Source organism: Rosa chinensis, chromosome 2 (assembly GCF_002994745.2).
Source record: "Rosa chinensis cultivar Old Blush chromosome 2, RchiOBHm-V2, whole genome shotgun sequence".
Classification (NCBI taxonomy): domain Eukaryota; kingdom Viridiplantae; phylum Streptophyta; class Magnoliopsida; order Rosales; family Rosaceae; genus Rosa; species Rosa chinensis.
The window spans coordinates 10,552,351-10,577,219 of NC_037089.1; the positions used below are offsets into that span (position 1 = coordinate 10,552,351).

Below are 24,869 nucleotides of genomic sequence, written 5' to 3' on the forward strand. Positions count from 1 at the left end.
AGGCTAGCACCACCTTTGCCATCTATCCTCAGTAGGTTATTTGTTAACCTACTTTATGTATTATATTTCGAGTGTGTTCTTTAGGTTGCTCTGATTACTTTAAGAGGGTGGATTTATACATTTGTATAATTATGAGTGTTTTGGAGTTGTATAATATTGGAGAAAGTTGAAAGATTTGATTTGCTGGGTTGTAATTTATATAAATGGTTATGTTTGTGTAGTACGAAGTTTATACTTGGAAATTTGCGGATTGTTGCTTGGAAGCTGGGTGGCTTCAAGCATAGAAATTACTATACTTAGAAGTGTTTTCAGCAGGTTTAGGGTTGTCCACTTTTAGGGGAAGTTCTGTCGAATTTTTCCGAAAAGTGGGCCCCGCAAGTCCATCTTGGAGTTAGGAGGGTAATTCCGGGGTGGGTCCTGACAGTTTTAGTTGTATATAGTTTGAAGAAGAAGAAGTGAATGAAGTTGAAGAAGAAGAATTATGTGATTGTTAAAGAAGAAGATTTAGTTGACTGTTGCAATTTGCAGATTTTTTTTTTGTTGAGAATATATACATCCCACATGGGAAAAATGAGACCTTGCCTATGAGTTTATAAGGGTTTGGGCTACTCCATCTATTGCCAATTAGTTTTGGATGTGAACCCCAGATTACTTTATCATGGTATCAGAGCGGGTTACCCACGTGTGCATGCCTAACGGCCACACAGGCTCCACGTCACCCAAAAGTTATCCAACGTGTATGGTTTGAAAATTCACCACACGTGCGGGGACGTGTTGAGAATATATACATCCCACATGGGAAAAATGGGACCTTGCCTATGGGTTTATAAGAGATTACTTTATCACATAAGAGTATCCAAGCTTACAAGGTGAATGGTGTTAAGTCATGGCTATAAACTAAGTTTTAAGTGATGAAAAACAAATATTACTAGTAGATTTGTATTGGAAAAAATTATGTGGATACAAAAAAGGGCAAGATTGGAAGTTTTGTGTAAATTTTAGAATGAGAGGTTCAAATACCAATTTAGGAGGTATGAATAGAAGCTCCCTAGATTAAAATAAGATAACTCAATTTGTGTATGAACCACCACTCATTTCATCGTAATAATGTTTAATAAGTCCAGTTGAATATTTAATGAAAATGATGAATAAGTTTTGACCAAGTTAGACTTGATGTAAAAGCAAGTCGTTGGATTAATTTTGTCTGAAACAAGTCACGAAATAAGCTTCATGAGTTGAACGCGGGTAGAGGAGTTTCCAACCAAGCCGCTCAATCACTAACTCACTAAGCCACTTACCGTGGTTATTGAATTTGGTAGATTGAATTGGGGCAACGGTCAATATCTTATAAATGAAAAAAAAAAGTTTGTAAAGAATTTTTCCGGCCAACGATCTACTTCTCCGGCCGGCGATGTATTCTCTTCGGATTGGGCCATATGCTTGGACTTACCTTCAATCTGGGCCTCATCTTACATCCTTTTTGGTCAATGAGTCAACCCACCGATATATTCGTACTCAGACTACTCACTGTGAAAAAGTCTCCAATGGACACCGTGAAATGGTCCAATCTTCCCAAGGAGCTCTGGCCGATCATCGGAAAATTCCTCCATAGCCGCATCGACGTTCTCCGATTTCGCAGCGTCTGCTCTATATGGCGTTCCTCTCGCCCTCCTTTCCAGCGACCTCCAGCTCCTCCTCGTCCTGCCCTCAGGTTCTCTCCCGCCGCCGCCGGCGAGGCCAAAAGCGAAGCTCTACTCTTCCAAAGCACAACCTATCGCATGGAGTCACTGACCGACGACGATCGTTGTTGTTCTTCACAATCAAAGCCTTGGTTGATGCAGCTTGAGGAGGACCTTAATTCCGGTGAAATGCGTTTACTACATCCGGTGACCAATTCCCCGCTCAGGTACTCCCCTAATTCTACTTCGATGGTGTTCAACTTACTGGACTTTCGGCTTGTTGAGTTGCGAAAATCGCATGGTCTTAAGTTTGGCAAGAACAATGTTGATCTCAAGTCTGTGCACAAATTGGTAGTCATGCCTTGTGACCATTTGGGTTTTGGTGATGAGTGTGTGATGTTTATGCTATATAACGAAGGCAAGCTGGGTTTTGCGAGATTTGGAGATGAGAAACTGACCCATGTAGATGAACAAAACTCTCACTATGATGATATCATTGTGTATAAGGATCAATGCTATGTTGTTGATAAATGGGGAACAATTTCATGGGTTAGTTCGGCTCTGCAGGTGATTCAGTTTTCGCCTCCGCTATGTGGGTTTGGCGGGCGGAAGTATTTGGTGGAATGTCGTGATGATCTTTATGTGGTTGATCAGTTCTTTGAAAAGGTGAGTTACCATCACGAGAGGGGGATGTTGAGGTACCAAGGTCGTGATCTGGATAATGAATTAATTTTCGGGCAACATCACAATTCCCGTTCGGAAGCTGATGCAGTTGATTTTAAAGTTTATAAGTTGGATCAAGAATGGGGTAAATGGATTAATGTGAGGAACTTGGGGGATCAAGTTTTTATTTTAAGCAATGATGTGTCTTTCTCTGTTTCCGCCAGAGAGTTTGCTGGAGTCAAGGGAAATTGCATTTTTTTTGTTGAACGAGTGGCGTCTCCTGGAAGAGCAAAAAGGGATTGCAGTCGTGTGTTCAATTTAGAGGATGGTAGAATTAGGAACCTAGCATCTTGGTGCGGTTCTCAGATGGTCCAACCACCTTCGACTTGGCTCGGCCCTGATTGAAGTTCGTGCATATGCTCCGAATGTGAGTGAAATCTTATATGTAAGTTCAGTAGATTTTTAGTGATTACATGTTCTTGAAACGTTTTCCTCTGATGTACATTAGGCCTTGAAATTGGAAAATATAATAGGTTATAAGCAGTGGAGGGTTGTGTGACTTGACTCACTTGAGTGTGCAATAAATGGCGGGATCTTGATTAACAATGATAAATGATAAACAAGCCTAGTTTCTTTACTTGATTGCATTTCAACGTAACATTCTCTTAGTTGATGAACAAGCACAGTTCTAGACTGATTGCATTTTTTAGACTCAAGAGTATGTAGTAAATGGCAGGATCTAATTTAACAAGCTTAGTCGTTCTGAGCTTCTGAATAGATTTGGATCAAAATTTATGATACTGTTAGTTCAAAGGGATGAGTGGATGACTAACTCTCATGGTTTACTGCACATAGATAAGGATTTTCTCTTTTATTTACAGGATATCTATAAAGTATATCATTATGTCAATTTGGAGGGCCTATCCAAACACTAGATGCATGATAGATATGCTCATTTTACTACAGAAGAAACAATAAGAAAGAGAAAAAGGCCCTTCAAACCTGATAAAAGTAGTATCAGGATTAGGGAGGTAGATTAAAAGTTGATATGTATAAGCTTATGTAAGAATTCTGAAAAATTTCCCAAAAAAAAAAAAAAAAATCTAATTTACCAGTGAAGTTTTTGATTACTGTTAGATATTCACGGTACTGTCGTATATTTGTAATTAGAATGTTAGAGGACATGTGCTTGTTGAATCATTCCCTCTCTTCTCCCCAAACTCAGAATGTTCTGGACTATTTTGATTTTGATCCTTTTGTTTCAATAAGAAGAATGATTTCTTTCAGTACTAATTCTATATCTCAACATGATTCACAGGGAAGTTGGTTACTCCTGATGACCACATGATTAGCATTTCTCGGATTTGGTGGAAGATCCAATCTCATGATCCGTAACAGTTCTTCTGTAAATTAGTGTAAAATGTGGTTTATTAATATACATACGGATTATGTAAAATGGCCTCTCTTCATAAAACTTGTATCTAAGTGCACTGCGTACAGATTATGTAAGATGACTTCTCGGTTTTATCCGGACTGGAAATTATTCTATGCACCGACGGTGTAAGTGACCCAACACTTATAAAATAATCTCAACCATTGATATTTATTATCAACTTTATTTTTAATAAACAAAAAGTATATTTAATGCAATCTAACCATTCATTTATGTTGGTGCAAGTGCACGGTGGTGCTCTAAATAATCTCTCTATCCGGACATCACAATAAACTATAACCACAATGAGAGGTGCTCTCAAAAACAAGTTTTCGCATGGGCTCATCCTCTAATGCAAAACTTATTTCACAACCACCGTGGCTCCGGTCGCGGTGTCGGTATCGAACGGTATTCGTGAAAAAGTTTAACCATCTATTTGTTTGATGCAAATAATAATTTATCGGGCCAACAATCTATTTCTCTTCAGATTGGGCCATATGGTTGGACTTAGCTTAAATTGGGTGTGGGGTGAGGCCTCTGGGCCTCAATCTTATATCGTTTTTGGTCAAAGAGTCAACCCCCACCTATTCGTATTAAACGATAAACCCCATAATTTCGTTGTTTCTTCTTCACAGACTCACTGTGCTGAAGTCTACAATGGACACCGTGAAATGGTCCGATCTTCCCAAGGAGCTCTGGCCGATCATCGGAAAATTTCTCCACAGCCGCATCGACGTTCTCCGCTTCCGCAGCGTCTGTTCCTTATGGCGTTCTTCTCGCCCTCCTTTCCAGCGACCTCTTCCTCCTCCTCCTCTCCCCCTCACGTTCTCTCCCCCCGGCGCCGGCAATCCCAAAAACCAAGCTCTACTTTTCCAAAGTACGACCTACCGCATGGAGTCAATCATCGACAAAAGGCGCAGCGGTTCTTCACGATCAAAGCCGTGGTTGATGAAGCTTGAGCAGGACCCCAACTCCGGTAGAATGCGGTTAGTACATCCGGTGACTGGTTTGCCGCTCAGGTACTCCCCTAACGCTACTTCAAAGGATTTCAGTTTATTGGAGTTTCGGGTTGTTGAGTTGCGAAAATCGTATGTGCTTAAGTTTGGGAAGAACAATGTTACTGTCAAGTCTGTGCAGAGATTGGTAGTCATGCCTTGTGACTTTTTGGACATCGATGATGTGTTTGGGGTTTTTATGGTTTATAACGAAGGGAAGCTGGGTTTTGTGAGATTTGGAGATGAGAAGTTGACTCGTGTGGATGAACAGAATGCTCACTATGATGATATCATTGTGTATAAGGGTCAATGCTATGTTGTTGATAAGTGGGGAACAATTTCATGGGTTAATTCAGCTTTGCAGGTGATTCAGTTTTCGCCTCCGCTATGTGGGTTTGGCGGGCGGAAGTATTTGGTAGAATGTCGTGATGATCTTTATGTGGTTGATCAGTTCTTTGAAAAGGTGACTCAGCAGAGCAATATAGTAGGGACCCCATTTCTGGATAATGAGTTACTTTGGTGGCATTATCATAAAATGCGTTCTGATGCAGAATCAATTGATTTCAAGGCTTATAAGCTGGATCAAGAATGGGGTAAATGGGTCGATGTGAAAGACATGGGAGATGACATCTTTATTTTAAGCAATGATGGATCTTTCTCTGTCTCCGCCAAAGAGTTTGCTGGAGTGAAGGGAAATTGCATTTTCTTTACTGAAAGTGCGTTAACTACTGGAAGGTTGTACCCTTGTGTGTTCAATTTAGAGGATGGTTTGTTTAGCAAGGCATCTTTGCGCTGTCCACAAATGGTCCATCCACCTTCAAGTTGGCTCAGCCCTGATTGAAGTTTGTCTGCATGTTCAGAATGTGAGTGTGAATCTTATATTGTTAATTCATTAGATTTTTACTAATTACTTGTATGGTCTTGAAACGTTTTCTGCTGAAATAGATTATCCAATGAAATTGAAAAATTAATAGGTAGTAAGGAATTGTGAAGGAGTTGTTTGATTTGACTGTGCAGTTTAGTGGATTACATTTAAACCGACACTTCTCTTTGTTGATGAACAATCTTAGTTATTCTAGACAGATTACCATTTTTAGACTTGTGTGTGCAGTAAATTGCAGGATCTAATTTAACAAGCTTAGTTATTCTGAACTTCTGAATAAATTGTGTTTGTTGGACTGGACTAAAATTTATTGTTAAATCCTACCCTTTCTCCCTTCCTCAACCAGACTATTAAACTATTCTGTAACATTTTTGATTTCCAATCTTTTTGTTTCAATAAAAAAATTTTGATATAATATATGAAAGTATATTGCTCAGTCTAGACCATCTAATCTGAGATATATCATATTGATAATGATTTCTTAACCAATTTATCCATTGATTTATTCCAGAATTCTGACGATTCTTATGTCATAATTGAGAATGAAAAAGTTCTTGTGTCCGATTTCTTTCGGTACTTATTTTATCTCAACGTGATTCACAGGGAAGTTGGTTACTGCTTAAGACCATTTGATTTGCATTTCTTGGAGATGGTGACCAACCAATTCTCATGAAGAGTGACCTGGTAAAATTCTTCTGTAAACTAGTGTAAAATATTACAGTAGTTAATTGATCCAGTGTTTAAGAGAGTTGTTTGTTAATGTTAGAATGCATACATACAGATTAAGTAACATGGTCTCTTTTCAATGAACTTGTATGTAAATTACAGATGAATAAGATATTTACTGTGATAATAAATTTTGAGCCTTCTTCATCCTCATTTACATAATGGCCCTTTGAATCATTTTCAAACCTTCATAATGATGTGGAATGGTAGGAACAGTAACTCGACTCGCTGAAACTGACATCATATTCAAACTTGATATCAGTACTCTGCAAGACTCAGATCTCTACTCCTTTAGGGAAGATTTCTACTTGATTTGTCATAATAGTTTTTCACGCAAATTAGAGGATACAAATTTGTTACTGATGGCGTTTATGCAGTAAAAGACTATAGAAAATAGTCTAATTTTTTCTTCTGCTCTGACCTTATGTGAAAGAAAATGGATGAGCATCACTTAGTTACTTGCAAGGTAAGTTATACTATAAGCTCATCTACTTATGGCTTACACACCGTCGGATTCTGTCATACATATAGAATCTAATAGTGCGTAGGCCATAAGTTGTTTTTCTCTCTCATCTACTTATGACTTACACACCATTGGATTGTGTGTATGCCGTACATGTATAGTATAAAATTTGTATTTTTGCACAGTACACAGCCTTGTATGAAGATAATGTATCTCGTATTGTTCATATCAAAGGAGAGCTTATCAAAAGACCCTCTCTCATCCAAATTATATCAAAGTTTGCACCTAGGAGATGATGGATGGTGCATATGCTTCATTAACAACATGATTGAAGCTTGTAACAATCGTGCTGAGATACCATCTATAAACATCTACATAACACGTGCATTGCAGTCCCATTTAGCTTTTGTTACTTGTTAGAGTTTTAACGAGACAACAATGAGTGCGTTGGTGAATATTTAATGGAAAATATTGTTGTTACCAAATAGTCATAATTATTTTGAGGCGTAAGCTAATAAATAAGAATTAAGATTGTCCAAAAAGAAATTTAGGACAGATTACCAAAGGGTGATCAAAGGTGTTTTTGGTGTCAAATTTTAATGTTGATTTTCTCGATGAATCAATTGCCATAACAATTTGACAACCATAATCCATCACTTCTTTCAGTGCTTACTCTCCAAGTCTACATGGCGACCGTGAAATGGTCTGATCTTCCCAAGGAGCTTTGGCCCTTCATCGGAAAATTCCTCCACAGCCGCATCGACATTCTCCGATTTCGCAGCTCCTTATGGCGTTCTTCTCACCCTCTTCTCTACCGACCTCCTCCTCCTCTTCTTCTCCCCGTCAGCTCCTCTCCCACCCCCGCCAGGAAAAGAAAAAAGGAAGCCGTACTTTTCAAAAGCACATGCACTGTATCGCATGGAGTCACTCATCGATGAAGATCGCAATGCTGCACTATCAAAGCCTTGTTCATGGTTGATGAAGGTTGAGGACTTGAGGAGGACCCCAATTCCGGTAAAATGTGTTTACTGGATCTGGTGACTGATTCACTGGTCAGTCATGAGTTCAATCTATTGGACTTTCGGCTTGTGGAGTTGCGAAAGTCATATGTTCTTAAAGATACCGAGTATGTCTGTTTTCCTGTTGATTCTGTACAAAAAGTGGTGGTTATGACTGATGAGCATTTGGACATTGATAATGTGTATGCGGTATTTATGATTTTTAAGAGAGGGAATCTGGGTTTTGTGAGGGTTGGGGATGAGAACTTGATCAATGTCGATGAACAAAACTCGGATTATCGTGATATCATCATTTACAAGGGTCAATGCTATGTTGTTGATTATTGGGGGATAATTTCATGGGTCAATTCAGCTTTGGAGGTGATTCAGTTTTCGCCTCCGATATGTGGGTCTGGAGGGCAGAAGCATTTGGTGGAATCATCTTTACGTGGTTGTTCAGTACGGTGCAACGTTGACTTGCCAGGGCAATAGGAGAGTTAGGTACTCACACCAAGAGGATGAATATCCTGAAGCAATTGGTTTTAAAGTTTATAAGCTGGATCAAGAATGGGGTAATTATAAATGGGTCAATGTGAAAGACTTGGGAGATCGAGTGTTTATTTTAAGCAATGATGGGTCTTTCTCTGTCTCCACCAGAGAGTTTGCTGGAGTGAAAGGAAATTGCATTTTCTTCATTGCACGAGCATCAGCAAGGTGTTACAGTTGTGTGTTCAGTTTGGAGGATGGTAGGATTAGGAACCTAGCATCTTCGGAGTGTTCTCAGATGGTCCAGCCACCTTCAAATTTGCTCAACCCCAATTGAAGTGTGTCTGCATGCTCTGAATGTAAGTATAATATCTGGCATGTTTAAGGATATGTGTATTGAGAGATTGATGAGAGAAGTGTGTGTCATATTATTGAGAATAGGAGCCCTATATATAGGGATTACAAAGTACTAGTTCTAATGTTACAAGGAATACCAATCCGTGTAGGATTGGGAAATCTAGAACCTTCTCTCCTATTGCTACTCCTAGTTTGATAAGGCACACTAAATCGATATTCCTTCAACATGGCATTATTACTTCGGTAGATTGTATATCAGTATATGGGTTATATGCTCTTGAATTTCTGTCCTTTTCCCTGATATACATTAGTCATTAGCCATTGAATTCGACGAAGTTAATAGGCAATAAGCAATGTGAAGGACCAAAGGAACAAATGTGAAGGGTTGTGTGACTCGAGTGTAGTTAACGGCTTGATCTTAATTATCAAGACTTGACTTTCCTATCCTTGACTCAACTGGCTCCGAATATCATAGTTGGGTCACGGATGTTGAGAATCATCTCACTTCAAAAGGGATCCTACCCGTAATTCAGGCACCAAATCCAGATCTCTTATTCGAGCGTACGGCTACGAATAATGCCACCGCCCTTATTTTGATAAGGCATACTAAATCGATATTCCTTCAACACTCCCCCTTGTGCCGCTCAAACTTGGTGGTGACGCTTCATCCGTTGCCTCGTTAAAAACCTTGCCAGGTAACAAAAACCCTGTGGGATAAAAATAACCCTGGTCGAAGGACAAAAAGAGCACAACACGTCCTTCACTCTTCGAGATCGAACATGTAGACATCATAACTCCCCCTAATGTTGATATCTCCCCCTGATTGCTACAATCGTGGGAGTTCGGATAACTTTCTCAATCCGATGCTCTTCACATGTTTCTCGAAGGTAGATTTAGGTAGCGACTTAGTGAATAAGTCCACTACATTATCCTCTGATCGGATTTGATTCACTTCAATCTTTAGAAGTGATTGTTATTGCTGATTATAGAAGAACTTAGGCGATATATGCTTGGTGTTGTCGCCCTTGATGAAACCTAACTTCATTTGTTCAATATAAGCTGCATTATCCTCATAAATGCATATAGGTTCATCTGTGGTAGACTTCAAACCACAACTTCCTCGGATATGTCTAATTATAGACCTTAGCCATATACATTCACGTGCGGCTTCATGTAGAGCAATAATCTCTGCATGATTTGAGGAAGTAGCAACAAAGGTCTGTTTCGTAGACCTCCAAGATATCGCAGTGCTTCCCATGGTAAAGACATAACCCGTTTGGGAGCGACCTTTGTGAGGGTCAGAGAGGTACCCTGCATCAGCAAAACCCATCAAGACATCATTGTCGTTTGATGAAGGGGGATAGGGTGAGGCCGGCCACCCCTGGTGGTGATGACGGCGTTGGCGGCAACATGGCCGGCCACCTTGTCATGGTGGACGGTGGCTCCATGCCTAATGGGGTCCGATCCCATTCTTCCGTCATTCCCCTTCTCTCTGTAGGGATAAAATAGGCCCATATCAATCGTACCTCTTAGGTATCGAAAGATTGTCTTTACACCAATCTAATGGTGACGTGTAGGCGCAGAGCTATGTCTAGCTAACAAGTTCACTGCGAATGAGATGTCTGGTCTTGTGCATTGAGCTAAGTACAATAATGCGCCTATTGCACTTAAATAGGGCACTTCTGCCTCTAATAGCTCTTCGTCCTCATCCTTTGGACGAAACAGATCTTTTCCTGGCTCAAGACTTCGACCGATCATGGGAGTACTCACAGGCTTTGCTTTATCTTCATTAAAGCGCCTTAAGATTTTCTGAGTATATGCAGACTGATGGATCAAAATGCCATCACTACGGTGCTCGAGTTCTAAACCGAGACAAAACCGTGTTTTCCCAAGATCTTTCATCTCAAATTCGGATTTCAAGTATTTAGCAGTTTCCTTTAACTCATCTAGAGTTCCAATTAGGTTCATGTCATCGACATAAACTGCTACGATTGCAAATCCGGAACTTGTTCTTTAAATGAACACGCATGGGCATATTTCATTATTAATATATCCCTTCCCAATCAAGTAGTCACTTAGACGGTTATACCACATTCGTCCGGATTGTTTTAATCCATATAGTGAGCGTTTTAATCTTATTGAAAACGCGCTCCGTGGTTTAGAGCCACTTGATTTGGGTAATTGAAGTCCATCTGGAACCTTCATATATATCTCTGAATCTAGATCCCCATAGAGATATGCTATAACCACATCCATAAGCTGCATGTCAAGTTTTTCGGAAACTACCAAACTGACAAGGTAGCGGAACGTTATCACGTCCATTACGGGAGAATATGTCTCCTCGTAGTCGATTCCAGGGCGTTGTGAGAAACCTTGCGCCACAAGGCGGGCTTTGTATCTTACCACCTCATTTTTCTCATTACGCTTTCTAACAAAGACCCGTTTATGGCCAACAGGCTTTACATTTGGGGGTGTCTGCGTTACAGGCCCAAATACCTGTCTCTTTGCTAGTGAATCCAATTCAGCCTGGATCGCATCTTTCCATTTAGGCCAATCCGCTCTTCGTTGACATTCTTTGACAGAGCGAGGTTCGATATCATCAAATTCTATAATTCCTTTTGCAATATGATATGCAAATGCATCATCAATCGCCATAGAATTTCTATCCATCATCTCATGTACACTAGTGTAATTTATGGAGATCTCTCTATTCTCTGGAGTTGGTTCTGACATTGGAGCGTCCCCCAATGATGTCTCTTGGACATAACCATAATCCGGAATATTCTCATGAGATGGATTATTTACATCGATGATTAATGGATTATTTTGTGCCGAACTCGCTTTCTTTCTTGGGCGAGAATCCATCGAACCTATGGGCCTCCCGCGCTTCCTGGCGGGAGTCGTGGGCCTAGCCATAACATCACTACCACTGTGGACGTTGGCGCCATGCTCAAGTGCCCTTGAGGTGGCACTTGAGCATGGCGTCATGTCCTCTAATTTTAGGGACATCAATCCTTGCAGGCACATTTGCAGCAGGTATGTGTGATCTCGTCACTTTAGCGATATCAGAAAACGCATCAGGCATCGATTCTGCTACGTTCTGAAGATCGAGAATTCCCCGCACTTCAATTTCGGACTGTGCGGTTCGGGGATCAAGATGAGACAGAGTGGGGACAGACCACGACAATTCCTGTCATTTCTGTTGAACATTTATGTTCTTATCTCCCCCTAATGATGAGAAGATTGTCTCATCGAAGTGACAATCCGCAAATCTTGCGGTAAAGAGATCGCCTGTCAAGGGTTCTAAATAGCGGACAATGGTTGGAGAATCATATCCAACATAAATGCCTAATCGTCGTTGAGGACCCATTTTGGTGCGCTGTGGCGGCGCAATAGGCACATAAACTGCACACCCAAATATGCGTAAGTGTGAGACATTAGGCTTATACCCAGTCACCATCTGGGACGCAGAAAAGGGTTGAGTGGCAGTGGGCCTCAAACGAAGAAGCACAGCTGCATGCAATATTGCATAGCCCCAAGCAGAAATAGGGAGATTGGTGCGCATTACCAATGCCCTAGCGACCATTTGTAGTCGTTTAATAGCGGCTTCTGCGAGACCATTTTGGGTATGAACATGAGGAACTGGATGTTCAACTTCTATCCCAATGGACATGCAATAATCATCAAAAGTCTTTGATGTAAACTCCCCAGCATTGTCTAACCTTATAGACTTAATAGGATGATCAGGGTGGTGAGCCCTTAACTTAATTATTTGTGCTAGGAGTTTAGCAAATACAGCGTTCCTTGCGGACAATAGCATGACATGTGACCAGCGTGTCGATGCATCAACCAACACCATAAAATATCTAAATGGTCCGCATGGTGGTTGAATAGGTCCACAAATATCACCGTGGATTCTTTGCAAGAATGGTATATTTTCTTTAGTGTCCTTTGCATAGGATGGTCTCGATCCTAATTTTGCTAAAGAGCAGGCTTTGCAGAACGAATGATGGGCTTTAGAGACAACCAATGAGGATTTTGGTTTAGCCATGAAGTCACAATTGACTTTAGAAGTAGAAGGAGGAGTCAAACAATGATCCATGGCGTCAATGCCATGTTGTTGCCGTATGGGGTAGACGGCGCTGGCCCTAAGTGGCCGGTCTTGCACAGTCTTGGCGCCGTGAGGCGCAGGTGCATCTCCTCGAACCAATTTTTGGTTTTTACTTCTCTTCGTTCTGAAGAATGGATGTCCGTGTGAAGTCTTTAATATACGGATCATCATATCACGACCTAGGTGTCCCAGACGGTCATGCCAAAGCCTATATGTGTCAGAATCCCATAAATCATCTCTCATAACATGATTGGATTCAATTATGCGAATAGTGGTTGCATACAACCCACTAGATCGACACATAAGTTTCTCTAAGACTCTTTTACGTCCATAGTCATTAGAGGTGATGTAAAGGAACTCTTGTCCATTCTCACAATGCGTTTCTGCATGAAAACCATTGGCTCTTATATATTTGAAGTAATAAAGTTCAAAAAATATGTCCATGACATGAGATAAAATAAATCGATACTTTATTAATAATAGCCAATGATTACATCAAAGTTTCGTGACCATAATCTAATCCAAAGAAAAATCAAACATTAGACAAATTGTAGTCACTCAATTCGTTCGGTAATTCCAATTAAATATGACCAGGGAAGTAGAGAGAGATGTCGGTGGAGCAAAGCTCTCTTAAGTACCACTAATCTCAATTACTCTCCTAGACATCATACTTAATTGAGTACGCCTAGAAGAAAAGAGATGATCCAATAAGTCATTTTATTGATTAAGGCATAATCGCCATTACATAATTCTTGGAAATTAAAAGACTATTCTAAATAAAAATCTGCGGCATTCTATCTTCATCGCCAGATTTAAAGTCTTTTATAGCTCGATGTATTACCATTGATCAGGTACTCCATAAAATATCATGAAGAGGATGCTCTCTTGATTGAGGTGTATTGACACAATACATATGGTCCCTAGAACCAATGGCGTTGGAATAGTGCAATCATGGCCAAAAATGGCGCCATGGTGTCCAACCCTATACCCTCAACGTCATGACTCCTACAGTCATGTTAGGGTTTTCTCAATCAATTTGTTATTTTGTGTTTTTCCACAAGCATGCATAAATAATATGATGCAGAGAGCCTCCGAACAATATTTCATAACTCTTTCAAAGTTATAGTGAAGCAGATATTATTCCATCGTGCTTCTATGTTCGGAAAGTTGTGAATGTTACTAAAATGTTCACTAGGCGCAACCCAAAGGTTGTTAGCGTTATCCTCATTCATGTACTCAAACTGGAGGGCCATCTTCATGTGGCGCTTCATCAGGGTAAATGCCCTGGAATTTTCCATCTCAGTTTGTGAGTCTTGAGCGGTTCCTTTAGAATAGGGCTCTTGGATTGTAGGCAAATAAATATCCCGTGCCCGTTGAATCCAATGGAGTAAAATCGAGCTCGTTCAAGTCTTACATCCTGAAAGGAAAGCAAGAACGTATTAGTTTCGGAGTCAATGCTTCCACGAAAACTAATATAAGATTTCTGAGCCTTAATGCTACCAAGAAATCGATTTCCAAGAATATTTGGATTAGACCGAAACAATGATGTTTAAATGGTCAAAATCTATGCTCACGAACGCTCTTAGTCCGTAGCTTACGAACGCTCTTAGTTCGTTAAATCGATGCTTACGGACGCTCTTAGTCCGAAGTCTTACGAACGCTCTTAGTTCGTTAATTGCGTGAATCCCCACGATTCCGCTTTTCAAGAATCGAACCCACGTTATAAGAAAGGTGGGATGTAGAAGAAGGGAGGTTTTCAAGTCCCCGAGAAAAGAAGAAATATTTAAATTTCGAATTATAGGAACTTCAAAACTTACTCTTTTGAATACTTACTTGTTGAAAATTCGGAGCAGATTCTGTTCTGAACAGCTTGTACTTCGATTGGTGTACATATCTCAATATAACTCCGATAAGGCTGAAATTTGGAGGTTAGATGGAAGAGACAGAGACGAACAACTTTGATGAAGAAAGTTTTTCGATCTGAGCTTTCGAACTAGACGTTTCGAGGCTTGCAAGAAGAAGGATGTGCACAGGAAAGGGAAAAAGATGCAGTGGGTGTGCGTTGGCTTGTTTGCGCAGCAGTGATGCTTCGATGGCAGCAGGCTGGAACGCAGGGCTGAAGGAAGGGAGGCAGCAGGGGCTGCTGTGCAAGGTTGCAAGCGCACGGGCGCGCGGGCTGCAGCGAAGGCTCGGCTAGCTCGGGCTAGGGGCTGCTTTGTGAATGAGTTTTGGTTTTCTGTTTTGTGGTTAGAGTCGTGCTGATAACGTGTTTAAGGATATGTGTATTGAGAGAGATTGATGAGAGAAGTGTGTGTCATATTATTGAGAATAGGAGCCCTATATATAGGGATTACAAAGTACTAGTTCTAATGTTACAAGGAATACCAATCCGTGTAGGATTGGGAAATCTAGAACCTTCTCTCCTATTGCTACTCCTAGTTTGATAAAGCACACTAAATCGATATTCCTTCAACATGGCATTATTACTTCGGTAGATTGTATATCAGTATATGGGTTATATGCTCTTGAATTTCTGTCCTTTTCCCTGATATACATTAGTCATTAGCCATTGAATTCGACGAAGTTAATAGGCAATAAGCAATGTGAAGGACCAAAGGAACAAATGTGAAGGGTTGTGTGACTCGAGTGTGTAGTTAACGGCTTGATCTTAATTATCAATCTTAAGTGATAAACAACCTTACTTGCTTTAGTTGATTACATTTCAACGGATACTTCTTGTTAAACAGCGACAAGCGTAGCCCGTGACCCACCATTGTACCGATACTGTCCCAACTTAACCACCTCTTAGGTGTTGGGTTTTAATCACAAAATGTCTCGGTATAATTGGGTGAGACCCACCCACTTATAAATTATATTTTATTTGTCACTTTTCCAATGTAGGATCTTTCCTCTCCAACACGCCCCCTCACGTGCAACCTAACTCTAGGTCTGCACGTGAAATTAATTAGTCCAATTTCCACATTAGAAATTGGGACACAAGTCTCATATCAGAGACTTGGTCGATACAATCCAAGGCCTACATTGGACACTTGGCCATTTCGATGGCAATGCAGGGAACCCCAATTTGGGCTCATGATACGTGCCTACGTGGAGACGCAATTGGAGAAGGACCCGCTTTGATACCATGTTAAACAACGACAAGCGTAGCCCGTGACCTACTATTGTACCGATACTGTCCCAACTTAACCACCTGTTAGGTGTTGGGTTTTAATCACAAAAGGCCTCGGTACAATTGGGTGAGACCCACCCACTTATAAGTTATATTTTATTTGTCACTTTTCCAATGTAGGATTTTTCCTCTCCAACACTTCTCTTATTCGATGAACAAGCTTAGTTGTTCTGGTTAGGATACATTTCTTAGACTTGAGTGCGCACTAAGTAGTAGGAACTTAATCCACAATTAAGCTCAGTTGTTCCAAACTTCTGAATATGTTACTATTCTTGGACTTAAGGTTGGTTTTTGCAAAGTTATTACATGTACTCATATTGGAAAAGAATGTTCATCATATCTAATCATTATGAGCAACTTTCATGGTTAATGGTTTAGTGCATATAAACAAGTATTTCACCTTAAATTATTACATCTAAACACTTGATGCATGATGGTAGACAACATAGTAATGTTACAGCGCACTCTACCTTGCCGGCCTCCTTCCACCTAGAATATTCTGTGATATGTTGATTTTTAAACATTATTACTACACCAAAAACCTTATCAGACAACGGCAGAAAACCATTGTGGGATTTGGAGGGCAACCATTGTAGAGCGAGCCGTTGCCTGATGAAAAATCAGACAACGGTGGAACACAGTTGTCTGAGAAACACACAGACAACGGGTATGTGTTATAACTTTTGTGTGATGGCTCGGCAGATGCCATGCATAGCTGCGCAGCAGTTGAGGCGCTGCCTTCAGACAACAGAACTTTTTTAAATCCGTTGTTTGTTAAGCTTGTCAGACAACGGAGGTCTAGTGCTTTCTGTTGTGTGAGAGTAAATTAGAAGACTTAATTTTTGAAAAAAACCATTGTCTGATATATGAGAAATTTGTTGTATGATCATTTAAACAACCATTTTACCTAATGAACAGTAGTGATCAAATGGAAATAAAATTTGATGCAAACCATCAAATGAACTAGCAGTACTTCAACCCATACTTTAAACTTCAAAATACATTGGATCCACCAAGATATATTTGTATTAGTCATTGTTCCACAAAGTCATGAATCAGTGACAATTTATTGTCTTACATTGCATCAGAGACAAAAACATAAGTGTGCTAGAAATGGATAAGTGATTATTGGACTATTTATGATTGCTTGCCCACTTCGGCCACTACTAATGCCTGCTCCTGCTGCTCCTCTTTTCTTTCTTCTACTTCTGCCATCACTGTGATGTAATGTTAGTTAACAAGCTAAGGGAAGGAAACCTTTAAAAAATTGACTGAGAGAATAAATTAACTTCTCTGCAATTGAATAATCTACAGCCACAAAGAAAAACATCAACTTATTTCAAGAAGCTGCATACAATATTCCCACATCAAAAGCCACACTACACATGAGTTGCTACATACAAGAAGCTGCAAAAAAAGACAAAAGAAAAGGAATTGCATCTACATCTCGTAATGCAAACCCCAGTTTGGAAGACAGGGGATCTTTCAAAACCAAACTGTGGGATAGTAATATCATTTGCACAACTAGAATCCATATGTCATATATACGACAAGTGATTGCCACATATTCAAACCATAGGCCCTAGAAATAAGATCTTGATACTTCTTTAAACTAACAAGTTTCTTGCTAACCCATAATCAATTCAGAATTAATTCAGGACCGCAATCAGATGAGATAACTTGCCTTTGAATAGACTCTGCAACATACTCCAACGAATCACTGAGGGAATCCAGTAATATAAGCTTGTTGTCATCACGAATCAGGTTATCCTTTGAAATGGTTAAATATATAGCATCAATTCATAATCTTAATATTAAAGGAAACGATCACTACTTCATTAGCAACCTCACAACTAACAATACATGCAGATAATTTAAGTCCGACATCTTTGATGCCATGTTTGACTGCCCAAATGCATTTGATAAAACACAAACTCGGCAATAGGTTTACAGAAGAAATCAAAAGCACAATGGAACAAATAATCTACAAATAAAACAGATCGAACTGCTTCCTAAAAGTGGAAATACAAAACTGCAGAGCAAGACACTGCCACTAAACACTTACTTAATAGACAATAACAAATTACACTCATCATAAGAAGCACATTGGAAAGTCAAAGATGCACAATGAAGGCACATAAGAAAAGTAGCCAAAGCTTCAATAAGCCACATGCAAGGATGCAGAAAATAAAAGAAATTACATACATGCAACAGGAGTACTTAGCTGAGAACAAGAAATAAACTGAGGCATGAAAACTAAATCTTTTCCTTTGCAAATGCATAAGACCAAACCATGGGACTGAAACTAAAAAGTAAAACCTGACCTTATAAAAAGTCACAAACAATTTTTTGCAAGTTATAAATAGAAAGTGTTGCAAATAGAGAAAAGGAAAAAACAGGAAAAAAAAAAGTTACAAGTTTCAAGGATAACGTTCATCAAAGCACAAAATAAGAAAAAGTGAAAAAGTTAAAGACTTGACCATGGGCTTGGAACAATCACTACGTTTAAAACTCTAAAAATGTAATCTTGCCATAAAAGTCTAAAAATGGAATTGAAAATCTCAGCACAAGAACAAAACCCCAAAAAATACAAAACAAGCACATGCATTTCCATGAAAACCTATAAATGCTAAGAATATGAAGAAGAAAAAATTACTCCTTCAAAGCACAAGAAAACCACTTCCTAAAACCCAGCCGTGTCGCTTCTGCAAACAAACAGAGATTGATCATTGGTCTCCTTTGGGTTATAGGATGCCCTATTCCGGAAATAAACAAGTGTCACCAACTATTGAAGTGATAGATGGTAAAACTGGATTATTTTGGAACTGTACAGTTTGAAGGTTTTAGCATAGTAAGCATTGGCCAAACAAGCTAAAAATTTTCAGAAACAAACTTCAAGATGTACTGAATACATCGCAAAAAAAAACAAGTAAAAAAGATGAAAATTGAGAGAGTTATGCTGAAAACACTTTAGCTTGTCAGAAATTGCACGAAACTGATTCGCATTCCAAGTTCTTTGATTAGGCTGAAAATAACAAGCTTTGGATATTTGACTTTAGCAATAACATCACAACATCACTAAGGTGAAGTAAAGGCTTCACATTACTTACAAAGTATAAAGCCAGAGACAAAAGCATAATGAAAACACAATCAGTTTTGTTGATGTCTTATGACAGAACAAATAGAGTCTCTTGCAAACTGAAATTCACAGAAAAAAGCTTTGATATGCTAAGAACTTCAATCCAAAAAGGATTTTGTTGGTCCAAAAATGAATAAAACTCAAGGAGCTTGAGCAAGTGAACAGAATTTCGGGCCTCACATTTCAATCCCCTTAAGAAAATGTTGTCCTCAAAATTAATGGAACTATTCAAGTGAATGCAGTTACTTATTTTAGATGTTGGACTCCAGTACCCTAGTGCTTATTCTGCCCTAGAATTTGTAGTGGTGATCATATAAATTCACAATCTTGATTTGCTTCAAGCATAGTGAATTGGTTATGTATTTTCTAGAACAAGATACTGAACACAAGAAGCCCTGTGATACTCTTAAGACCATGAACTATATGATCCTTAGCATAAACCCCACACACTGAATGCCTATAGAACGAGATATATAGGCCATACTTACCTGGTCTTGATAGTGATGAGTCTGTGTCAACAGGTTACAATTCCTAAAAGTGTTAGATGTGTGGTGGTGTTATTAGCTACCTCAGCATTTCATTACCTGCAAGACTCGTCTCTTCCATTACCTGCAAAAACAAAATCATGAAAACCTTTTCAATGATCTATCCAAATCAATAAAATCTCAATCTCAATCAAAATCAAAACCAATTCCCTACTTTTTCATATCTATATAATCCTAAACCAAAATCAATTCCAAAGCCCAATCAAATCCAACTCCGAAACCCCAGAACAAGGAACCATGCAGGAATGAAAAGAAATAGAAATTAAAAGGAAGAAAATAAAACCCAGATCAAGACCTCCTTGATATCGCCATCTCCTCTCGATTCCTCTTTCCCTTCTTCCCTCTTCTGCAGTACGTTATCTTCTCTCTCTGCTTTTTTTCACCTCTTCGTTTTCTCTCTGTTGGCGCCCTCCAATCTAAACACAATTATAATCAGCTTATAAGCAATGAAGAACAGATTTCCCAAATTTAAAAACTCGCTGAAAGAATAGAGAGGTACCATAACAACAGTGAAAATCTCCTCGCGTTTTGGGGCTGGCTCCGTCACGAAGGATTCAGTAAGTTCCAAGGCGGCGGGGGCAGGCTCCTCCGAAGCAAGAGGTTATCAGATCCAGATCTATCATTCTACTCCAGAATTCCCCAAGTAAAAACAAATTAAATGGTGAAAAAATTTAAGATGAGTAGTTACCAGAAGCAATGAACAAGACGACGAGTGCGATTGAGAAAAGAAGACGAAGAGCCGTAAAAACCCCAAATTGAGTAGCCCACAAATCCCCAAATTGACGTTGTAAACCTAGAGATTGAAGAAACCTAATCTTCAGCGGATTGAAGAATCTCCTCCTTCTTCCCAATACTCAAAACCCTATTTCTTCACAAATGGAATTGAGTGATGGCTGAGTTGAGATAATAGAACCCTAATCTCGGCGGTGATGTGTGTAGGCTAAGTTCATGATGTAGATGGAGGAAGGGATTGTGAAGACGATAGGGAGAGAAGAGCGATCTAGGAAAAGGGACAGTGAAACGTGAGAAGAGATGATGTTTTTAGGAGAGATGCTCGAAGAAAAGATCATCTGTTATTTTGTTGAAGTGTTATTTTGTGCCAGTGAGAGATAATAGTTGTCAAGGCGTGAGGCTTTGGTTCTTTTTATTTTGTATTCAGGAATCAGACAACACATATATGAAGTTATGTTATCTGATTTTACACATTTTAAATTTGAGCTGAGGGAGCAAGGAGGGATAGTTCCCGCCTATGTGCAATCATAGTATTAGTTTTGGCGCTAGGGATAGGTATCTCTCATTTAGACAACACAAATAAGAAATTACGTTGTAGGAGTACATATATGTAACCTATATTTCGATCAAAGTTAGTTCATTTTGGGGGAATGAATGACATTTTGGATGCATTGAAATCTTGCCAGTATATATCTTCCTCATTTGGACAACACAAAGTAAAAAAACTGTTGTATGATATTTTACAAGCTACACTCATACAACAGATATAACTATTCTATTGTCCCTTGGAGTACCAATTTGGAGCGAAATTTGAGTTAGGCTAAGAGGGAAATCTGCCGCTATTTTTTTTTTCATTCACACAACAAACTATTCTTATAACTGTTGTGTAATGACCTTCTAGCTAAAAAGTTCAGAATTTTAACCCCCTTATACAACGCAAGTTTTGTAAACGTGTTGTGTGATTCACTTTTCTTCATCACACAACACTTTCTTTTTTTTTCGTTGTGCAAAAAGTGTTGTGTGTTAACGTTTTTGGTGTAGTGTCTTTTGGTAGTAAAATCCATCTCACCATGATTCACAGGGGAAGTTGGTCACTGCTTAAGACCATTTGATTTGCCTTTCTTGGACATGATGGAAGATCCAATTCTCATGAAGAGTGAATTGTAACAGTTCTTCTTTAAACTAGTGTAAAGTACTACAGTAATTTCATCGAACTTGTACCTTTTTTACAGATTAGATGTAAGATATAATCTCTGTGATGAAAGATTGTGCACTAGCACACCTTTATCGATCCTCAATTTCTTTTTCTTCAGCAGTATTGATAATGGTGGTTTGGACCATTTTCGAACCTATATAACAGTGGTGAATAGGTTGGAACCGTGACAAGACCCGCTGAAACTAATAGTGAAATTGGGTCAGTATTTTTAGACTACTGATGGTGTTATTATGTTTGGATTAGGAACTATGATGGATTCAAAACTAGAGTCCAATACATTTGGCTTTTTTCATTTTCTTTTCTTCTAAAAGAAAATAAATTACAGCAAAAAACTCCTATTACAACTACAGCTAAAGCAATCAAAATTAAATACTTATAAAATAGAATGCGGGAGGTCTTTCTCCCAAGTATTGAGGTCTTAGATAGTATTTCCGAAGTTCGCCAAAGCAACCTGCTGCTGCGAAGTTAGCCTTCTGGAAAATAGTTCTATGCATTTGGAAGTTTCATTTGTCCTTTGCACAATGTGCTATCACCAGCTCATTAAGTATTGTTGTAGTGAAAATGGAATTGCAGAGAAAATAGATGAGAGAATTATGTGTGTTCTATTATTGATAATAGGAGCCCTTTATATAAGGATTTACAAAGTACATAATCTTGTCATACAAGGAAATAGAATCCGAATATAATTAGGAAATCTAGGACCTTTTCTCCTATTACAACTCTAGAACTAAACCCTAGTTTGAAGAGGCACACTCAATGTCGATATTCTTCAACACTCCCCCTTGTGCCGCTCAAACTTGGTAATGACGCTTTGATCGTTGCCTCGTTAAAAACATTGCCAGGTAACAAAAACTCTGTAGGACAAAAATAACCCTGGTCGAAGGACAAAAAGAGCACAACACGTCCTTCACCCTTCAAGATCGATCATGTAGACATCATTCCTCCCCCTGATGTCGACATCTCCCCCTGATAGCTACAATCATGGGAGTTCGGATAATTTTCTTAATCTGAGGCTCTTCACATGTTTCTCAAAGGTGGATTTAGGTAACAACTTAGTGAATAGGTCCGCTACATTATCCTCTGATCAGATTTGATTCACTTCAATCTTTAGAAGTGATTGTTGTTGCTGATTGTAAAATATCTTAGGTGATATATGCTTGGTGTTGTCGCCCTTGATGAAACCTAACTTCATTTGCTTAATACAAGCTGCATTATCCTCATAAATGCATGTAGGTTCATCTGTGGTAGACTTCAAACCACAAGTTCCTCGAATATGTCTAATTACGAACCTTAGCCATATGTATTCACGCACAGCTTCATGTAGAGCAATAGTCTCTACATGATTCGAGGAAGTAGCAACATTGTAGACCTCCAAGATATCACGGTGCTTCCCATGGTCAAGACATAACCTATTTGGGAGCGACCTTTGTGAGGGTCAGAGAGATACCTTGCATCAGCAAACATCACCATCGTTTTGGTGAAAATGGAATTGCAGAGAGAATAGATAGGAGAATTGTGTGTGTTCTATTATTGATAATAGGAGCCTTTTATATAAGGATTTACAAAATACATAATCTTATCATACAAGGAAATAGAATCCAAATATAATTAGAAAATCTAGGACCTTCTCTCCTATTACAACTCTAGAAGTAAACCCTAGTTTGAAGAGGTATACTCAATGTCGATATCCTTCAACAAGCACTACAACAAATATGGCCTATAGCTACCATTCAATCCCCACAATTACATCAATGGTGACAGCACCCAAAAAATACTCACCATTCCTTTTTTTTCTTTGGTCCGACACTCACCAAATCCCACAAATGTGTCCCTGCAATTTAAAATAAATATTTGTCTAACTATTCACAACTCACCAAACGCGTCTTGTGTAGTTAAGGTGAAATCAAGGGCAAAGCCCTCTCCTCAGAAACTTAGTTTGGATCTCTCTCTCTCTCTCTCTCTCTCTCTCTCTCTCTCTCTCTCTCTCTCTCTCTCTCTCTCTCTCTCTCTCTCTCTCTCTCTCTCTCTCTCTCTCTCTCTCTCTCTCTCTCTCGTCCTCTTTCTCCTTCATGTATCTCTCTCTCTCTCTCTCAATCATGAACAAGGTAGTAGATCTAAAATCCATGCAGATCCCCCACTATCGATTTTGGATCTGCTCCGATGGTGAAGTTTCTACTGGAGCATCTGGAGAATTCGATTTTGGATCTACTCCGACGGTGAAGTTTCTGCTGGAGCATCAGTCTTAATCGAGTTTGGATATGCTCCGATGGTGAAGTTTCCGCTGGAGCATTTGGAGAAATCTGGGTGTGGGATATTAGAGGGTCTTGCTGGGCCGTTCATTGCGAGAAGAAGATTGCCGAAGTATACACCGGCCGCGGATGGGTACTATACATTTTACCTTTTCTCTTTGTTTCGACTACTTTGTGTTGAAATTGGAATGATTTTGATTATTACAAATGTGACAAACTTCACTTTGTGGTTGAGGAATGAACTAAAGTCTTTCCTAGGATGAGTGTTTGCGTCATTTGGGTTGCTCTCTAGCTCTTTTAATTTTCTCCTTTTGTGTCTGTAAGGGTGTTCTGTGGCGGTTCATAATAGAAAGAAATTTGGGGGATTTGAACAAAATGGCTAATTTCTTCGCTGTGTTTTGTGAATGATTTGTCATTCAGATAATGGTGTGTAGTAATCACATGAACATGCAAGATGAGGTCAACCAAGTAGTGATACATGAGCTAATTCATGCTTTTGATGATTGTCGGGCTGCTCCGATGGGGCTAATTGCCTTCATCATGCTTGTAGCGAGGTGTGAGTCAAATAGAAATTGATTCTTTTCCTTAAATTTGAACCTCAAGTTTATTTATTTACATACTATATTTCTGGAACAGATTCGTGCTGGCCATCTTAGTGGTGATTGCCATTGTAAACGTGAATTTTTGTTGTGCCAAGAAGATTCGAGAATTGTGACCAAGTGAGTTTCTCAGCTTCAATTTAAATAAGAAATTGAGATACCCTCTTTTGCTTACTTCCTTTGCATACATAGTGGAATACCCTGTTACCAAGAAGATTCGTGAATCTGTCTTTCAAAATTTGAAATAAGGGAGCTCGATGACTTCTTATAATTCTACCTCTCACTTGTTTATTATTTACACCAACTTAGGTATCTCAGTAGGCTGTAGGTGACCATTTTTGGTATACTTGTGACATTTATCACTTCCTTAAATTGTATGGTTCCTAGAGTTGTGTCCACCATGACC

General features: G+C 39.2%; 2 protein-coding genes across 6 annotated transcripts; both read left to right on the forward strand.

Moving 5' to 3' along the window:
* The first annotated feature begins 1,443 nt into the window (after positions 1 to 1,443).
* LOC112187263 (putative F-box protein At1g65770) lies at positions 1,444 to 21,567 on the forward strand. Of its 5 annotated transcripts, XR_002931041.2 has the most exons (5): positions 1,444 to 2,345; positions 5,233 to 5,632; positions 6,256 to 6,336; positions 7,508 to 8,684; positions 21,481 to 21,567. XR_002931041.2 is itself a non-coding variant. In XM_024325990.2 (3 exons), the coding sequence occupies exons 1-2, from the start codon at positions 1,488 to 1,490 to the stop codon at positions 5,608 to 5,610; spliced, it is 1,236 nt and encodes a 411-aa protein (XP_024181758.2). In that variant the 5' UTR covers positions 1,445 to 1,487; the 3' UTR covers positions 5,611 to 5,632; positions 6,256 to 6,531. The 5 variants fall into 5 exon arrangements, 4 of the variants coding, with proteins under 4 accessions (XP_024181758.2, XP_024181756.2, XP_024181757.2 ...); XM_024325990.2 differs by lacking the exons at positions 7,508 to 8,684; positions 21,481 to 21,567 and having other exon boundaries at positions 1,445 to 2,345; positions 6,256 to 6,531; XM_024325988.2 differs by lacking the exons at positions 5,233 to 5,632; positions 6,256 to 6,336; positions 7,508 to 8,684; positions 21,481 to 21,567 and adding an exon at positions 3,661 to 3,917 and having other exon boundaries at positions 1,465 to 2,787.
* On the forward strand, positions 7,861 to 8,662 carry LOC112183678 (F-box protein At4g35733). Its single transcript, XM_024322036.1, has 2 exons — positions 7,861 to 8,220; positions 8,324 to 8,662. The coding sequence occupies exons 1-2, from the start codon at positions 7,861 to 7,863 to the stop codon at positions 8,660 to 8,662; spliced, it is 699 nt and encodes a 232-aa protein (XP_024177804.1).
* Positions 21,568 to 24,869: the final 3,302 nt, after the last annotated feature.